This window comes from Megachile rotundata, chromosome 10, assembly GCF_050947335.1.
Source record: "Megachile rotundata isolate GNS110a chromosome 10, iyMegRotu1, whole genome shotgun sequence".
NCBI classification, from domain to species: Eukaryota; Metazoa; Arthropoda; class Insecta; order Hymenoptera; family Megachilidae; genus Megachile; species Megachile rotundata.
In genome coordinates this window covers 2,339,053-2,358,602 of record NC_134992.1, presented here as the reverse complement: position 1 = coordinate 2,358,602, position 19,550 = coordinate 2,339,053, and the positions used below count along the sequence as shown (strand labels likewise).

General features: G+C 32.6%; 1 protein-coding gene across 4 annotated transcripts in view; it reads left to right on the top strand.

Moving 5' to 3' along the window:
- LOC105663968 (cyclic nucleotide-gated channel alpha-3-like) overlaps nt 1-19,550 on the top strand; it is a 1,281,713-nt gene that overhangs the window by 235,654 nt on the left and 1,026,509 nt on the right. For all 4 annotated transcript variants that reach the window (XM_076536535.1, XM_076536536.1, XM_076536533.1 and 1 more), the window contains exon 3: nt 224-650. In XM_076536535.1, the coding sequence (XP_076392650.1) occupies nt 308-650 (343 nt within the window). In that variant the 5' untranslated portion in view covers nt 224-307. The remainder of the gene's footprint in view (nt 1-223; nt 651-19,550) is intronic.

The following is a 19,550-nucleotide window of genomic DNA, read 5'->3' as shown; positions in this document are numbered from 1 at the left end:
CTCTAGATTAACAATTCCGATACAAAAATTCCTAAATAAAATGCCTAGATCCCGAAGAATCTCTAGATCAAAAAATTCATAATTCTTAAAGTTCCATATTTCGAGATTTCCAATTTTCTAATATCCTATATCTCAAATTTGTAGTGTCTCAAGTTCCTATTGACCTACTCTTTAGAAGCAATACGTGGCCATTCATTGAAGTTAATTTAATTGTGTATCGTAGGAGGATATCCTTGGTCGTGCACGAGGACAGCTTTGGAAAGGACAGGAAGCCGAATAGATCGGAAGGCTGGATCATCTCCGTGGAATGTCTTCGGGCGCCAAGCGGCTGGTGCAGTCGCTTCGGGGCCGCACTGGGGGTGGCAGGGGCAGTGGGGGCGGTCGTGGGGATGCCGGAGATGGAGAAGGAAGTGGTGGCGGTGGTGGTGGAGCGAGTACCAGTGCAACCAGATTGTGTCATTATGATAGTGGTCATGAACTCGACGAAATCTCGGTGGTTGGGGCTGCTATCAGGGGTAGCGAGGGCCTTCCCACCCCCACGACACCCTGCCACTGTGGTGGCCTCAAATATGGTAGCGGACAAACACTTTATAGCATTGCTGGCCTGGTACCTCCTGCACCTGCCATACCTGCGCACGGTATTCAACCAGGTGAGTGATAAATTTCTTAACTTAGGATTGTATTTCAATTTTTTCGCTACCAACGACGATTGTATGTCGTCGACATAACATTAGCACAATTTCACGGACGAAATAAATTATGCGAAATGGCAAAAATTATTTTCCTGGGGACTAATAAGGTGAACGTCCTAGTGCGTAAACGAGTCCCGGTAATTGACAATTGAATGGGAAGTTTGCTGATAATAATAACATCTTTGTTTATTTTGAAAGTTTAAACTAATCAGAATGTAGTAGTGTAATGTATTAGCTTTATATCGATATAACTTCTTATAATTCTTATAATTGCTTATATCACGCAAAAATATTATTATATAAAGGACCTAGATTCAATGGTTTTAAACTCGGTTCATAATGACTCAAACAAGTAAGGAAATACTTTTTTTCAAGTTTCAATTAGTTAAGATGACATAACGTTTTAAATAGTAAAGTCGTTTTAGGTTTATTATTGCTATTTCTTATTAATATTGTTTAAATATTTAAATTACGTTTCTCCACTTATATGTGGTTACATGACACTGACGATTCAGTAAACTCTATGAACACAGACGCGATTTCACCCGAGGCCGAATTATAAACGAATCTACAGTTTAGTGAATTTATTAGATTATTAATCTTTATTATACTAAAATAAGTGTGTTTTGTATTTTTTAAATTGATGTCAATTTGATAACTATAAAGAATTTTTTGAATAAAAATGTCAATTTATGACTATAAAGAATATAATTCTTTTTATTCTTAAGCTTGTCATAATATCAACATAACTTAAAATTTTATAATATACTTATAATCGTTCTTTTATATTATAAAGCTACATAAATTCTTCAGCATACCAAAAGAAAAGAGAAAGACCAAATATTACACAGAAGATGTTTGTACAACAGTAAAAAGCCTTTAGAATTGGCGCTTTGTTACTACTTACCAATGAAACGTTTTATGTGCTAAAATTAATTCAGAAGACAAAATTCATTGATCTTCTTTTATTAAATGATAAATATAGTTAAGTTAATACGTATTTAAAACTTAGGATAGTAATAATTAGTAGCTAACACACGCCATGAATATTGTTCAATTATATTGGGCCATGTGAAGAACAGAAATTTTAATTAATTGAAAACCTTTCCTTAAGTGTTAATGTTTAATATTTTATATGGAAGTGGCAATTTTACCCTTTCGGATTTAGTTATAATTTGAGGATTTTAATTTCCAGAATGAAAGTCGTAATATCTTTTAATTACATAATACATATACGTAATTTTATTAGCTACTTAACGGTATAAAGTATAATATTGTAATTAATTTCTGCGGAAATCTATTGACGTTTTTCATGATTATAAAAGTATGCGTGTACATTATTTGTTTTATAAATTTCTCTTTTAATTCTTTCAAGAGGATAATGGTTATTATTGTTTAAATAATTATAATTAAATTTGTTCCAATGCGTTGTTTAAATTTATAAGTTTTACTACTTATAGTAATGTTAATAACAGAGTTATTGGTTTTGTTACAATTTTTATTATTATCACTACTATTAAGTAGAAATCACTATTTATTAAGCAGTAATAGTAATAATAATAAAAACTGGAACAGAACCAATAACTCTGTTGGTTATAACATAATCCACAGTAGTAACTTTAATTTTTATTGTCAATTATCAATAAAAACTGATAATTGTATTTATTAATAATAATAAAAATAATGTAATAATACACGATAAAAATGACTGAATATTGGAGCCTCACAATAAAAATATGAATGCTTAACATTCTTAGCTCACATTGCGCGCACTTTTAACCAATTACCTGTTTAAAAATTCGAATTTCTGTTAAGAAACTGTATTTTTCAAAAACCTGGAATGATAATTATTTAAAAAGTGGCTTAAAATGTTTATAAAACAGTTCATTTCAATATATTGTTTTTATTTTCCTAATAGCGAAAGAAAACGAAGCCAGCACTCTTATACTAATTAGTAATAAATGAATGAAATAACATATTAACTGAAAATATATTTAATGTAATTCTATAAATAATTTCAATGAAACTCTTAATTCCCATTACTATAATTCCGCAACATTGACTGCGATTTCACTGCAGTCAAATACTCTTCTTCTTTAATACTTCAAGTCATACTACCAATCTTAAACCTCATTCACAACTAAAAATAATCTCTCACGAGTACAAGCTTAAATCTCTTACGGTTGCGTACTCTTAGCATTCTCCCTCTTTATTTTGTTCTTTTAAGTAAATTTCTTTTACTTTAAAGTAGGTTGAAACGACTTAAAATATTTTGTCCGTAGTATTACGTAAGCGATATTGTGTCACAAGGAATCTCTTTTATAGGATTGCATTGACTATTCCGTAATAGTGAAATATCTTCTTCTGTTGGTAAAAAGATTTATGCTGAATATTCCGTAAATACATTTGCATATATTTCACAAGATAATCGAAGTTTTTTTTGAATAGAATGATGTATTATCTCTGTAATGACCTTAGCTTTGATGTATATTATAAGGATCATATTCTTGTTATAACTTAACCGTTGGTTACTATTTTGATTCTTTGGGCCACGGTGGGATTAAAAGTGTCCCATCTTTTTGATGTATTTCACGGCATGGTGGGACAGTTTTAGTCCCACCTCGAAATTTGCAATAGCTGCATGTGCATAGGTTTATATTTCGCCTTATTCACGTAAAGCAGTTGATAATGTTTTTAAATAATGTTACAAATGTATTCATCGTGTTGGCAACATTCAACATGCAATTACCGGCCGAGCAATTGTTATAAACGGAAGATTTATTGCACTCACATTTTTTTCTTAGTTTCATGTTAAAAATCGCAAAGGTAAGTTAATTTCTATAAAAATTATTTCTTCATAAGCGAGTAACGATTTTTATAATATAAATCAATGGTTAACACGTTCCGTGCCATGCCATTTTTGCCTGACTTGTCGTTCAGGCCATTTGATATTTTGACTAAAGATTAATATATTATCACACAATATTTCATTACATCCTCAATACATAAGTAATTCTTTTTTTCTTTTGTTCTATACTGCATCTTGTATAATGCTTCATTTTTTAGGTAGAAATATAGTTTACAGAATTATATTTGTAATAAAATATATGTTTTCAGCGCATTGAATAAATATGACTGCGTGTACACGTGGTACACGTGGCCTGACGATCAAGTTTACCGTGTACCACCGGTGGTACACGTGGCATGGAACGTGTTAAATTTGTTTGCAAATAATGAAAGTATAGTGGGATTTCATTTGTCCCACCATGCAACTTGTGGAGTAATACAAAAAACAATTTTTCTTTATTGTTTATGTTGTATGTTCTTAAAAATTTAATTAATTGTTACTATTTTGTTATATTTCTACATAATGTTATACCTTTATTAATAAAAATATACCAATTTTGTTTCATTTAAAACCCGATAAAATTCCTGTGCAACATGGGTCTATTTTTGATCTGAAATCCTGTGCCTCAAAGAGTTAAACAATTATTTTTAACCTTGTTTTTTAACTGCTATTAAAGTGATCAGTACAATTATAATGAACGTATGTATACACTTTTAAATATAATTAGTTCATTATACTAACTAAATTTGTTAGGCGCATATCGTTTCGTATCTATTTATACTTAATGTTCCGTGGCAGTTTTGCAACGATTAACTGCCCGTCGCGATTAGAAACGCGGATTAAATTCCTCGGCTGAGGATGTAAATCTCAACCTATCTTCTAGACTCATTGTCTAATCACAACACGTTGATTTCAAAATTAATTGAAATACAACTGATTCAAACGTTGGCCGTACGTTGCAAGTTATTTTCGCTTGAACGTTTTCAAAGTCCCGAACGATGCATTTTTTCGTTTGAAAAGCTCGTTTGATCTGTGTCCGAACGGTTGACTTGATCTTTCTATTCTGACGTTTAATTTGAGTATGAGTAACTCGCTGTCGTCTTGACTGCTATAAAGACGACGGAGTTTGAGATCGTACGTTGATACTGGATTTGACATGTTTTTTCCAAATTTCAATCAGCGTGTCGCCTTGACAATTGCTCCAAGCCTTCATAGCTCCCTTAGAGCGTCTTCGTCTAGGAAAGGTGGGGAATTCGGTGAGTTGACAGGAGGACTTCGAACGTCCGAAAATGTCGCGATTTTTTCTTTTAGGTGCATTTGGCCACCATAAATTGTCATTAGGTCCGTTCGTGACCGTTTCTAAAGTTACCCTTGTAGTGCATCACTCATGATGACAAATTTTGAATACAATTCTGACGACATTACATATGGAAACAGATGCATCGAGATAAAAATACACATTTTTAAAACATGGAAAGTTAATGAAAATAAAATTATTTTTATTGAAATCTCAACATCATTGCCAAATATTTGTAACATTTATTAAATGCAGTAAGTTAATCTCATTTTAACAAAAAAAAAAATACTGAACAAGTAAAATACAATACTATGATATGTATGTAATAGATGTGTATTTTACTTGTTCAGTATTTTTTTTAATACATATAATACATATAATACATATCTATTATATGTATTTTTCTATACAGTTGTGGACAAAAATAAATGGACAGTTACTCGAAATAGGAGAAGATGAAGTTTAATCGAATTAACATAACTGTTATGAACTTCAGTTTTATTTATTATATATCCTTATAGTATGTACATTATTTAATGAATAATTGACGTTCATGTTTGCATCTTTCTGTAAACACGTCGTACTTAATGAAATTAATGGTCATTTATCAGGAGACAGAAATAAGTGGACACCTTATTACAAAGTTACCGTGAGGCAAATAATGTATACAAATTAGGCAGAAGTCGCACGTATATACAGTGAACCTAAATAAATTTAATAGTACCAATTCAGTCTTCTTATAAGTAACAGCATTTCTATAATAATTTCAACATGACAAAATCGCCAGAAATTTCAAATCAAATTCGTAATTTGATGGTGTCGGACTCTTGTAAAAAATTAAGTTACCGTTTGATAGCTCAGAAGTATAGTGTGCCTAAGAGTGCAGTAGAAAAAATTTGTAAACAATCAAAGCCGTAAAAGAACTTTGGAATAGTTTCGAAAACTTCACCACTTACATCCTAATTCAGTGCCTCAAACGTAACAAGTATGCTACAAAATCTAAATTTGTGCAGGAAAATTCTAACATTTTTTATAAATATCAGACTCTAATGTCAAATGTAATGCCAGTAGGTTTACGACACAGTCCCAAATTAAATGTGGTCACTAGCAACCTAAGAAGGTGCATGTGACCTTAAGCATTTAATTAAAAAAAAAACATACCATATTAAGTTTTATAAAGTGTTATCATTATTTTCATTTTTTGCAAAAATCAACAGGTTCATATGTTTGTAGAGAAAGGATTATTGTTAAATCGTAATATTCTTCCGTATTAGATATGGATTATTTAACTTATCTGTCATATATTCTTGAGTTTTTCTATAGATAATCATTGATTTATCAACATTTTCCATGATATATTCACATATGTTACATACGTTGAATATTTTTCTATTTTAAGCAAGAATTTAATCTATCCTAGCTTTCACGCCGATCGGGATTTCCTTATTCGGTATCATACAAGAATTTTTTGGTAACTCAGGACCAATGCAAGGAAGATTCGTTTCACGAAAACTTCGCATTGATCTGTTTCCACAATTTTCTCCACCACTGTTTTTTCCAAAGGTTATCAAGGGTCATGAAGAAGACATGTCGGACCTAGTAAATTCTTGACATAGAGTAACGCGGAACTTCTGCACGAGGACCCAGTATAGTTCTGAACGTGTAGTTAGGAGGAACCTCTGTACGAGGACCCAATAAATTCTTGAACGTCAAGTAGGAGGAATCTTTGAATGAAATCAGGTTAGAATCCCGGTCGAGTCTATTAACCATATAATACGCAAGTCTGCTGTTAAGTATTATTTCGTTTTTTTTTGCGTCCCCGTTTTCTCGTCTTTCGTTAAAATTGGAAAGGATTAGATTCTTTCTCCGTCGGAATCGAAACTAATTCAATTCAACTTAAAGTATTATTTAAACTCTTATAGATTGGAGTCAACCTTAACCTACAGGTACACTCAACACTTGCAAAACCTCGTTTTGAAGAATATATTCAATTGTTCATTTTATATTTACATATTGCCTCAGTTAATCATAATCACAGTCAAAAAAGCCTATCTGCCGGTGTATCTTAGCCGCTTGAGGTATACCGTCAAAATGTAGTTATGTGACCTATTAGTAACATTTCCTGTGACACTCGACGTTAGCTGTATGCCTACTAGTTCACGTATCACTTCTTGGAGCACCCGGCATTAACCATACATCGGCTGATCTCCACGTCTAAAATCTTTTGGTCCTCAGATCCATTTACAAACCTGAGGTAGCCTAGTAACAAATACCATAACTTATGTACAGTTCCCAGCCACGCGACTGTACCTCACGTAATACTTTGAACATTTTATTTATAAACAAATGATTCATAATCATCATTTTTTAAGTCATTTAGACTTTATACTCATTCCAGAATAAATTCTCATAAACTATTACATCATTATGTTTGATAAGTCCAATTACTGTCTTACAGCATGAACTTGACGTTGTTTATTTCCCTACGCTTCTACAATCTAATTTTCTTCAGAACGAGTTACATGAAGATGTCTTTATGGTGAAGTAATTACTGCAGAACTAATTACGTCAAATCTTTTGACTGCTTTACGAATTAAACGTTCACGAACAATAAATCGACTATGTAGGAAATTAAAGTCACAAACTTCATGGTTGTAATAAAATTGCGCTATGAAGGCACGTTGTTCCGTTATAAACAAATTTATCAGCGAACTATATACAAATACAAATTTATCAGCATACTAATGACAGATGTTCGTGAGCTATGAATTATTAGTACATTATTGCTCGTGGATTGTACACAAATTTGGATTCGTTCCGAGATAACATTGTGTCGTCGAAATCTTTCCAACATGGAGAAATTTCGTGTTTCAAAATAATGGATGAATTCAATTGAGGAAGAGGGTAAATGAAAATTGTTTAGACATAATTGAGCCTCAAAAATCATGATAGTTTATTGGCTCGAGTGATTCGAATTAGGGGAAAAAGCCTTGCGGCATAAAAAACCCCTTACAAAAATATGTATTTGTTAACGATTATACGGTGAAAATGTGTACGAGTATGTATACGTTGTGTGTATGGTTGAGTTGATTGAGGATTGATTTAAGGAGAACAGGGTCTCGCTCAATGTTGTTCGATTTGCGTGATAATTCACGTTGCGTGAGATTATTCACGATGATCTATTCGAGGAGTGTAGGACTCACTCGAATAGTGTTACAATATATGATCTTACCACCCTACCGTGACCTGTTCGAGCAGTGTAGGACTCACCCGAACAGTGTGTAATGTATGATCTTACCACCCTACCGTGGCCCATTCGAGGAGTGCAGGGTCCCGCTCGAATGGTGTTGTGATTGATTTCCGAACCACCCTGCATTGGTTATGTTACGTTAGGTTACGCGGAACTTTCTAACTCACGATTGACTTTTCGACTCTCGATCCGACTCGTCCAAGCTTCAACGTTCGACTGACTATTTTTTATAAAAGAAATCGCCTGTACAACCTCGCGTTTCCGAAGGTAACGGTTAAGAAAAACTCTATGCTTTTATTTGTCCAGAACTGTTTTAAAATGAGAGGTACAGCTGTTAGCTGATTTATGGTACGTACATGCCTACGGCAAAATTCGTTCGGACCGGATGTGATAGACAAAAGGGTCCTCGGTGACCCGTATTCCGGGGTAAAAACTATTGACGGTGGCCTACGCGTCGAATCACTTGGGCCCTGCAATAAATCGCTTAGTCGCGGTAAAGGTCTCGGTTCGCGGCCGAACAAACATTGTTAAATTTGTACATGCTTACCTATATTATTATCGGAATTATAGCAGATTTTCCATAGTATGCCACTTTTCATGATTGCTGCGATAATCTTGTCTACAAAATTAATCATTGTCTAGAGAAAACTCAAGTATGATATTGTAGTGTGTGGTATGTGTGTGTGTGTACTATGTAATTGTATGGTATGTGTGTGTGTATGTACTATCTAATGGTATGATCGATATGGGTGCATAATATGAATGAAGCTTGCGTATGGTATGATTGAAGTTTGCATGTAATGAAGGCTGTTAGAAGATTGTAAGATTGTCTTTTTGGTGTGATCGAATATTTTGGGAGCAAAGCAAAGAGGGCATTGCTTCGTGAGAGATTGTGAGATAAAGACGTGAGAAATTTGTAATTCATGTAGTTCCATTTGTGTTGCATTTAATTAATTATAACTAATCATACTTTGCTAATAAACTTCATTAATCTTTCTAATTATTAAATATTATTCTACAATATTGTCGCAGTATTTATATGAAATGGTTCGAAGACGATATTGTTGTATTTATCTAAAGAAAAACGAAGACGATATTAATTTATATAAAAATGGCTTTCTTGTGAAGTAGGATAACGTAAAAAGAATTTATAAACAAAATTAGAATCATGTTCTTTGCATCTGTATACAATGTGAAGAAGAGTAAATAATTTCTTATTGCAAGACAAATTTCCTCTTTGTTCGGGCATGACATTTCAAAAATACATTTTTGAAATATTTTACTGTTCGAAAATACAAGAAAAATCTATTTTTCATAAACAAGATATGATTTGAGATTAAAATGTGACAGCAAAAACTATTCGCGTAACTTAAAATAATTACAATATGATTATAATAATCATTGTATACAGGATGCCCAAAAAAATTGAGACGACATTTATATTACGTATTAGTATGATTTATATGTACAAAACACAAAAGTAAATCAAAGAATATCTACTAAAAGACATAATAATGTAATTTACACGTGATTTGATCACAAAAATTAGTAGACACAATAATCTGTAATTCATGCGATGCGCTAAATTTTTGTCAAACGCAATAATCTATCGATTTCAATAACTATACACACAGAACTGGAACTTGTCAACGCCAAATCATTGTTTATTCTATTCCCTTCATGAATTTTGCGACGAAATGGCCTGATATCACTTTAATTACGATAGATATAACTAATGTCCAGTATTAAGTGCTGTTCAGTATTAGGGAAACTTCTCTTAAGAGCTATTGATGGGTTCATGGAGATTCTAATGTTGAATGAATAGCGATCAGTTTGTGAAAAAGTACACGAAAAATAAAATTTGACTTATTGTTCATCAAACCTTGTTTCATAATAGCAATTGCGTTGGTATCTCATATTAGAAAACAATGGTATCATAATTACTTTGTTTCAAGATCAAATCAAAATTCCATCATATGATATTTTATGATTTTTAAACTTCACCATTATAACAGTATCTATGAATATGATTATATATTTTACAATAATGACGTATTTGTGACTTAATCAAATCAGTTGAAAAACTTTCTACAACATATTTTATAAATATGCGTTTACTCAAAGTGTTTAAGTGATTTCAGAGTCAATTTAAAAAAAATAACAGAATTAGCTACGAAATAAAGCAACATTCTTAGTATTTTTAGACATTTTGTGCCGGGTATAAACTGCCTGGGTAATTTTCACAACTATGTCTTTTTAATTAAAAACAAAATTTAAGAAAGAGAAGAGCTGATTCATATTGTGCGGTAATTGGACTTTACTTCAAATTTTTTAAAGATGTGGGTAGATGAAAAGCAGAAAAATTAACAATCACTCAACAAATATATTTAACAAAGTAAACACAGTTTAATTAACAAAAAAGTAACGAGGGCGTCAGCGATTCCGCGGGTGTAAACGTGTCGGTACAAAAATCACGAATGTCTCGAGCGGCGCGATGTCCAATGTTTTTATGCCCTGTTTGAAAAGAGATAAAAAATAGGCAAAAAACGGAGAAGTACAGAGTGGAAAGTTGAAGGGGTGAACGAGAAAGTTACTGGAAAAACGTAGGCCCGCCTAAATCTGGCTGCCAAATGTGCAATCGGACATTGACTAGACTTACACGAGACCTTGGCAAAACTGAAGATTACAGAATAGGCAAAAGGTGCTTAGAAATATTCAGAAAAATGAGAAAGTTAGAAAAATTTAGGAGAAAAGATAAATTAGTAAAAACGTTGTGGCGCACACTATCACAGTTTCACTTTCTATATAAATTAATAATATCCGAAAACATTGACGTGTGATTGGTACTCCGTTTGTTTTAAAAATTGTTTAAAAAATTTAAAATTGTTGGAATTATTTTCTGTACGAAACTTTTGTATAGCGTTTACAGATAAAATACAAAAGTGTTTAAAGTCGAAAATAACTTTTCTCTTTTCAAATTGTATTTCCCAGAAATTGATGAAACATACTGTAGTATGTTACTACACGAATCTCTGATTCAGTATTATAACATTGATGTAATTTGCATAGCAACATTTCAACTTCCCTTATTTGGTTCGAAATTACAACAGTAATTAGTTAACTTTGCTTGAGGCAATTACCGAGAATATCATAAGTTAAAGGATTAACCACTTAGTTATAACACATCAAACTTTATACCGTATGGTAATTAACTGCTGTTATCATCGAAAAGTGGATGATTCTATATACAGTGGTTTTTATTAATATTCAGACATTATAGTGTTTCATCAATTGCTACTCATATATTTGTACATATTTAAATTAACATATTTGTTGTTTCTTATTGACATAAACGTGTATTCTTCTGACCGATACTGTAAACTTTTATTATTTAAACTAATTAATTTGTCGTACAAATAATGATCTACATTTTTTTGTTATACTTCTTCAGTTTTAATACCGTGTACAACTATTGATATATGCTGATATACATATATCCATATATACATATGTATAGTTTACGTATGCTGTTAACATAATATGTTGAATATACTTCAAAATATTATTTATTACTCGAAAATCATTATGATCAGTCCGAAATTATGATTTTTTTACTATATGCATATTTTTCTTATTTGTAAACATTCTGGAAAATTAAATGTCTGAATATACTTTGTGATGTAGGAGTAGTACATTTCCTAATGTATCATTTGTTCTACAACAAACAAGTTAGTTGAAATAAATAGAATTTGCAGCGTTGTTAAGAAAAATACATATCTTATGATAATTAGAAGCAAATTATATGTTAATTTAATTACACACAGTGTACAGAATATAGATGTATAGATGTACAGATGTATGGAGTATAGTGTACAGAGTAGTCATTGATAGAATACTATAGCGTCAAAATATTTATACAAGTCAATTTAAACAACAATATTGAAGATATAGAATAAAATTCTTTCATATAAGACTTTGTTTTTGAAAAAACTGAATTCAAAAAATTGTCGTAATGATTGTAAGAAAAATCTGTTTATATAAAAAAAGATAATTTTAACAAGATTTTCATTGATTTAATAGTTTATAGTGTGACGGATTGGTTGGGGAGGGGGGGGAGAGGTTCCCTAAGGTGGAGAACGACCAGGGAAAGAGGTTCTCCACAAACCGATGCTCACACCCACGGACAATTTTTTTTTTTTTTTTTTAACAGGGCGCCAGTGCCAACGCACGCGTCCAGGAGAATCGCCCTTCCGGCTGCTCTTACGGGAGCGGTTCTCAAAGCGGGACAAAATTGGAAGAGATAACCCGCGAGTATCGATATGACAAACTTTATTGGGGTCGAAGTGGGCCCTTCAAAAATAACGAGAACGAGTCCCTCGCGGTACAAAGTTTGGTAAGGAGCCGGGTCACGATCGCTAAATGCGGAAAAGGGTATCGCGACACGGGGGCTCACGGTATACGCGATTGATACAAATCAGGAAAACGTGGTACGCTTTGGGAGCACGCCCTCTTGTCGGGTCGTAGACAGCAAAAGGAACGCTGGATCTAGACGTAAAATACAGCGGGAAAAGAAAAAAAACGAAATAACTCATACTGGGGTCAGCGGCCCAGAATCACAGAAACGGAAGACGCAAATCGGTACACGAAAGTTCCGCGAGTACGGTCCCTAGGGTCCTCGTCGCCGGGGCTGGTGGTCCTATCGCCAGGAACCACCCATACGCACACACGCTCTCACACACGCCCAAAGATCTTACAAAAGGCAAAGATCCTACCTTTTTTTGTTAGTGTTCGGACGGGCGTCGTTGTCCTCCGTCACGGGCCCATACAATCGCTCGCACACACACTAAAGAGACAAAAAAAAAAGAAAAGAAAACGGAAGTGCTTGCTGAACGAAACTGGAAAGGATAAACGACGTTATAGATGACTTCTTCGCGAAAAAATAAAAAGATATATAATCAAAAAGAACTTCCGCGTCACAAACATAACTTGTTTATTTAAACTTTTTTTGTTTGTCACAAATGTTTTATGAAAAATCGATATTAGAAATAAACAAGTCTATAATTAATGTAGTAAAAAAGTATTCAACAAAAAAAAAATGATAAATTTTCTTTTTCTCTATTATTATGGTGTTAAGATATATGTAACTTACTTACATGTATCACCCAAGTTAAGCGGAGTGTTATTGTATCCTTTATTTAAATTATTATAATTACATAATTGATACTGAAATTTTTTAATGGGAACGCAACTTTTTTCTAAAATTTTATATTTTTTTGTCAGATAGGTTTATTCACAGTGTACTTTTATAACATAAATCCGAATACAGGAGGTGTTATGCCGTACACCGATAAATAACTGTGATGCGTAGATTGTGGAGAACTGACACCATAAATTTTCAATAAATTTCTATTCTGCGACGTGACAAGTCTTGTTTACCAGTCAGAATATATGGTAAAATATATTACAAATTTCAAAACGTTTTATTGTTTCGTTTCTTTGAAAACAAATCTGAGAAAACATCTTATTATTTCCATGTTATTTAAGGTTCTCTTTATAATTTCGCTAAAATGTATTTTAACTTATTTTTCACCATACTTTTTCTATACGTCTTAATATATGTAGATATGATACTGTGAACTTAACAATAATACGATAAATACATATTTAAGTAACATTATAAAGGAGTATTAATAATAATTTTATTGATATTATTAATTACGTATATTAATTTGTAACATCCATTAATTGTTGAGTTAATCAAAGAGTCATTCAATTCTTCAACAATCATTCTTATTTGTCGAAAAAATATTACCTTACAAATATTCTGATAAATATTCGATTCCAATTTTCTCGAAAACCAAATCTTTTATGAAAACAAATTATTTTATATTTTTGGTTTAATTATTTTATTATCTGAAATTTTTGAAGATTGGACTGTACCGTTAATTATTGACCACTCTATATAACTGTATTGCGTAGTCATTAAATATTAGATAAATCACGAATTTAATTATTTTCTACTACTTTCCTTTTATCGTTCAATTTATTGGCGAAAATAGACTGCTGAAGCTACCAGTGTAGTGGAAACTGAAAGGAATGAACTCGGACCTTTTACTTTGCTGTGTATCGTTTGAACATAAAGAGATACAGACAAATAAAAAAATGAAGAAGTAAATTGTGCAATGGTCTGTGACATTGATAAAAATCGGATAAACCTTTGGAGAATATATTAAAGAAAAAAACATAGTGGTTTAAATATTCATGCACGATTTATGCGTATACATATGTATGCAAACGTATCAAACAAAAATACGAAATATTATTAACCGATTATTCCAGACCGATTATTGATCAATACCATCACAGTTGAGCATTGAAACAATCGGAACGACAAATTACTTTTCCTTCTGCAGCACAAAAGTGGATTATAAATTTTGCAATAATTAGATTCATAAATATGCCTCAGTTTTTATTCTACAGTGATTGTTAATGGAAGAATGAAGTGATATAAACAAATAAATATGATCAAAAGTAAAATAAATTAATCTTTATGCGTTAATCTGTATATTTTTAGTTCGTTTCCAAGTTGTTCAAAAATTAAATTTTATAGTTAACTCGACTAATTATTTTTTTTCAAATATTTCTTTTTATGTGGCAGACGAAAATGTTACTTATAGTGATAAATTATAAAAAATGTTATACATATATGAGGTATCGATTTGTTCGGAGGTCGTCGGGTACGATCGGGCGCGATCGGGCGAGCGGGCGACTTGGACAATTGGCGCAAGAGAATTTGGCGTTACTATGAGTTGGCGCGAAAAATTAGCGAGGGAACAAAAAATCGGATGGCATTTGTTTCCTTTTAAGCGGGAATTGGGAGAGAATGAGGAAAACGGCGTGGCGTCGCGGATCAGTCTGGTCGTATCGGTTGAAGTAGTACGTTGTCCGAAAAGTTGTCACATAATTTTCTGAAGTTGATTTCCGTACTTTTGTTTGAATCATTAAAATTGTTTTGTTATCGTTATTCCCAAAAAACATTAATCCGTCAACCTCGATTATTTCGATCCTACATATATTATATTATATTATTATAGAGAATAGAATATTATTTATAAATACTGAAAATAGTGATAACGTTTCTATCATCATAAATAAAATATAAATCTAATTAAAAAGTTCAGTAGCTTTGTAACAAAACAGAACAAAATAATTAATAACAATATATAAGAAATACGAAGTGCGATCATTAAGTTCCGGGACTGGTCCCGTATATCCAGATAAAGTCACGTGTTTCAAGGCTACTATCCCCTTCAAAGTAGTCCCCTTGTGCAGCTATGCATCGATCCCAGAGCCTCTGCCATTTTTGGAAAGCTTCCTAGAAGTCTTCTTGTTGCGGCGTGTCAAGCACCTGCTGCGATTCGCGTTGAATCTCGTCCACCGTGTCAAATCGGCGACCCTTGAGCTTTAATTTCATTTTGGGAAACAAAAAGAAATAACAGGGTTCCAAATCTGATGAATACGGAGGGTGAGGAAGTACGACAATTTTCCATGCTTCTTTTTCTTTTTTAATGTCCCTCTGTTCCAATTTGGAGTCCATCGTGATTTCGCAAAGGAGAGCGTGCGTATGCTACCATAAACTTGTATAACACAGGATTCAATGAAGATATCGCTTCCAAACTACGTGTTATATGTCCCGAAGATTGTTATTCTTACATATGTTCTGCAAGCGTATGTCAATCGTGTCATTCGTTTGGTCACAGCAGACACAATCCCGGAACTTAATGATCGCACCACGTACTATATACACAATATAGTATATAACTTAATTTATTTAAATGCAAATAGTTTTGTAAACAACAAAATATTTAATTAATGTATAAAACCGCCATAATAATTGTTTAAACATTCTTTTAATCTGGCAAAATGTAACAATACTTGTTGATACTAAGTCTCTACTTTAAAATTAATGAAATGTAAATAGGTAATACTGTAATAATAAACAGTAATGAAAATTAACGAAATGAATAATTTGTTAGAATTATTAAAATAACACAATATTACTTAATTTAATCAAATCTTTAAACATTTAAAGATTTAAACATTTAATCTATTTTTACACTCTCCAATTGATCTACAATTAATTCCGTGTTTATAATTAACATTAAATTTATATGTAAGTAAATATCAATATAAAAATGTAGAGTGGAATTTGATTTTATTACACGTTACACAAAATTTTGATGGCTCTAGTCGTAATGTATATCATATATTCATAATTGTTTTTTTCAGTATCATTTATCACTTACATATATTATTATTTTAGTATTATGCAATATATTAATGGACTATTTTATATCGACTAAACATATTTGTATTGTCGCGTGTTAGATAACATATTCTAAAACAGAGTTTCAATCAGGATTTGGGCAAAATAGCACTCATGGCATATCAATTTAAAGTTTTCCGAGTTCACATCTAAAAACTTCTTGTTCACGAACATGAAAACATGGAAATGCGAAACAGTTTGCTGTACTGACATATTTGCTTTGATGTTGCGGGTGAAAATATATAGATCCGGATTAAACAAATACTACGTCTGATGCAAATCATTATGCAAATATTTAATAGTATTCTTAGTGCATAACATTTGCAACAGGTATTTTTCATTGGAATAAACATTGAATAACTTACAACTCATACACTGCTGGCCAAAACTAACGCACCACTTTCTTTACCCGTTTCTTTCTTTCCGTTCTGTTGGAGGTAGGACTTTGAAATTTTGAGGATAGATGGGCCCATGGGTTATCTCAATGCTCCAGGAGTGCCATTCTTACCTGCCACCCCCTTGCGGTATCGGCGACCCCTTGAGTGCTAGGGGGCCGAAAAACCGACAAAAAAGGCTCTAAATTCGACCGAAAAAAAGAAAAAATTCGAAACTTTTTTCCAGAATGAGGTTCTTTAGGTTGCGGACTTTCCTAAAATGCGCGACTCAATCCTCTGCGACACCCCCAACCCCCTCCCTATTTTTCCGCCCCTCCCAAAGGGGTGGTTTTTTCGATTTTGCTCAAACTTTTACCGAAGCTTCTTCTCGACTCCAGTTATACATGGTAAAAGTTTGGTCGCGTTTGCACCAACCCCTTGGTCGCTACACGCTGTCAAAAAACCACCCCTTGCTGTTTTTTCACCTTTCTCACAGTTAAAAATCAATTTTGGACCTGCAGTTCACAGAAAAACTTGTTTCTGTGCCGACGGCATCGCTCCTGTTGATGGTTTGGCCCTGACGTAAAACCAACCCCCGCTGAGGGGGTTCCTACTCCCAACCCCCTCAATCCACCCTGGGGGGGGGGGGGGGGGGGGGGGGGGGGGGTAAATTGGGTGCATGCGATCGATTGTGGAATCATTGGAGCATTTCTGTACAAATTTTCAAGTCGGTTACTCGAACCGTTCTCGCGCGATAAGCAAAAAAATGGAAATTTTGAGATTTGCATCCTCCAAGTTCACTTCGCAACACCCACTTATTGGAGGAAGTTGGCATCCGGTGGATCGGCCTCTCACGAAGTTTGAACCCTCCGCTCTTCGATCTCGGAAGGTGGAATTGCTCACACGATCTGCACAGCCTCCAGCGGCGCCGCGAAGAAATTGAAATTGAATATTTGCTAATGGACAATACTAGGCAAATTGATTGATTCAGTATTTATTCCTATGAATAAGTAATCAACTTACAATAAGAATGTGAATGAAACGATCATGTAATTATTTCCATCAAACCTATAGTTTCAAATTGATGAAATAATGTCAAATTTTTTTGCTTTGTAATTTGTCATTTGGTATACAACAAATCTTCTAAATCGATTAAATACAATACTAAATAGTACTGGTTAATTGTTAAATTATTAATTACTAATTACTGGTTAGTAATTATTGGTCATTAGACGTCAGCGTTAATTATGAATGATTATTTGATGATCTTTTGATAATTAAACGCATATCACTACATGTGGATAAACTCTATGTTAAACTCATTTCCGATCTGTCCGATTGCAAGATCATATTGTATGCAAATGAAAGTTCATAAACACCATAGATTCTTCCTAACGTATTATAAAAGTTCAATTATAAAAGACTATAAATTTTAAATTTCTATAATAACGAGTAATGCAAAAAATAATTATTAAAATGTGATGGGTATATAAAAAATTGAAAAATTTTCAAAAATAATGAAGAAACCTAATTCCCTGAAATCACTGAAGAAATTATGTAACATATTCCGTTCAAAAAAATAACAAAATAATGTTGTGTCAATATAAGATTTTGCTTTGTTGTTGAATATCATATACGGGGTGTTTTAGTTTTATCTGCATAACTTTACTAGCACATTCTATAAACAAAAATAAGAAGAAATGTTTAGATCATCATGGGTTCTTGAATGCATTACTAATAATTATTAAAAATATATGAACGTTGACAATTATTCGTATGGTAGTATTGATGGCGAATTATTATTTTGTATACCTAACATTTTTTAATAAGATATTTAATATAATTTATCTAACATTGTTTAATCGTTTTATCTATAGAACATGTTGGTACAGTTTTACCTACAAAACTAAGACACGTGTATGTTACATCGAAAGACCAGTCAGCCCGAAATCATTTTGTGTACTGTTATTACATTTCACTAAAATGTTTAAAACTACGTGTTAATATAACATTTTGGTCTCATTTTTATGCACGGAATATGTTGGTTAAGTTTAGCGGTAAATAATCGGAACACCCTATATAAGAAGGTGCTTCTACAATGCATTATTTCGATCCTGTAACTAAGGATAATGCAACGTCTTTCGTAATTATCCTAATGTTTAATTCAATTAACTTTTGCAAATCTTTGTTTACAATATGTGAAACTTAGCAATCGGTGCCTGAGTGTCGTGATATCCGAAAATTCAGAAAACTGCACATTCGCATTCCCCAAATGGTTCAGATAACAGAGGTTTTACTGTACTTGAAAATTGTGGATGTTTTCTTTCTTTTGTTTGCACGGAAGATTACAGCGACAATGGAACATTCAAATTTTATTTTTGCGATAAGCTACCACTTGCACTGTTTGCCTTTGTGAAGTTTAACTCGTTAGAAATGGTCTACCATTCTTAACGTCGATTGTAACAGCTTATATTAATGCGAAGCTTCTTGCATGATCAATACTATTTTGTGTTATTGTCGACTACTGCTTTTTGTTTATCAATTAGACTAAGATTATAATTGTACCTCGCTTGTTCATCGATTTGTTAGTTCGTAAGAGCCATTGTATATGTACATTTCAGATATAAAAAAATAATGTAGAAATAAGTTTACTAGATAAATAGTAATAGATCATTTTGATAAAAAAATTAAAAAGTAATTTGATTTTTATTCGCTTTATTTATTGAACCTCTGTGATTGGTCAAATTTTGTTTCATCAGTTTA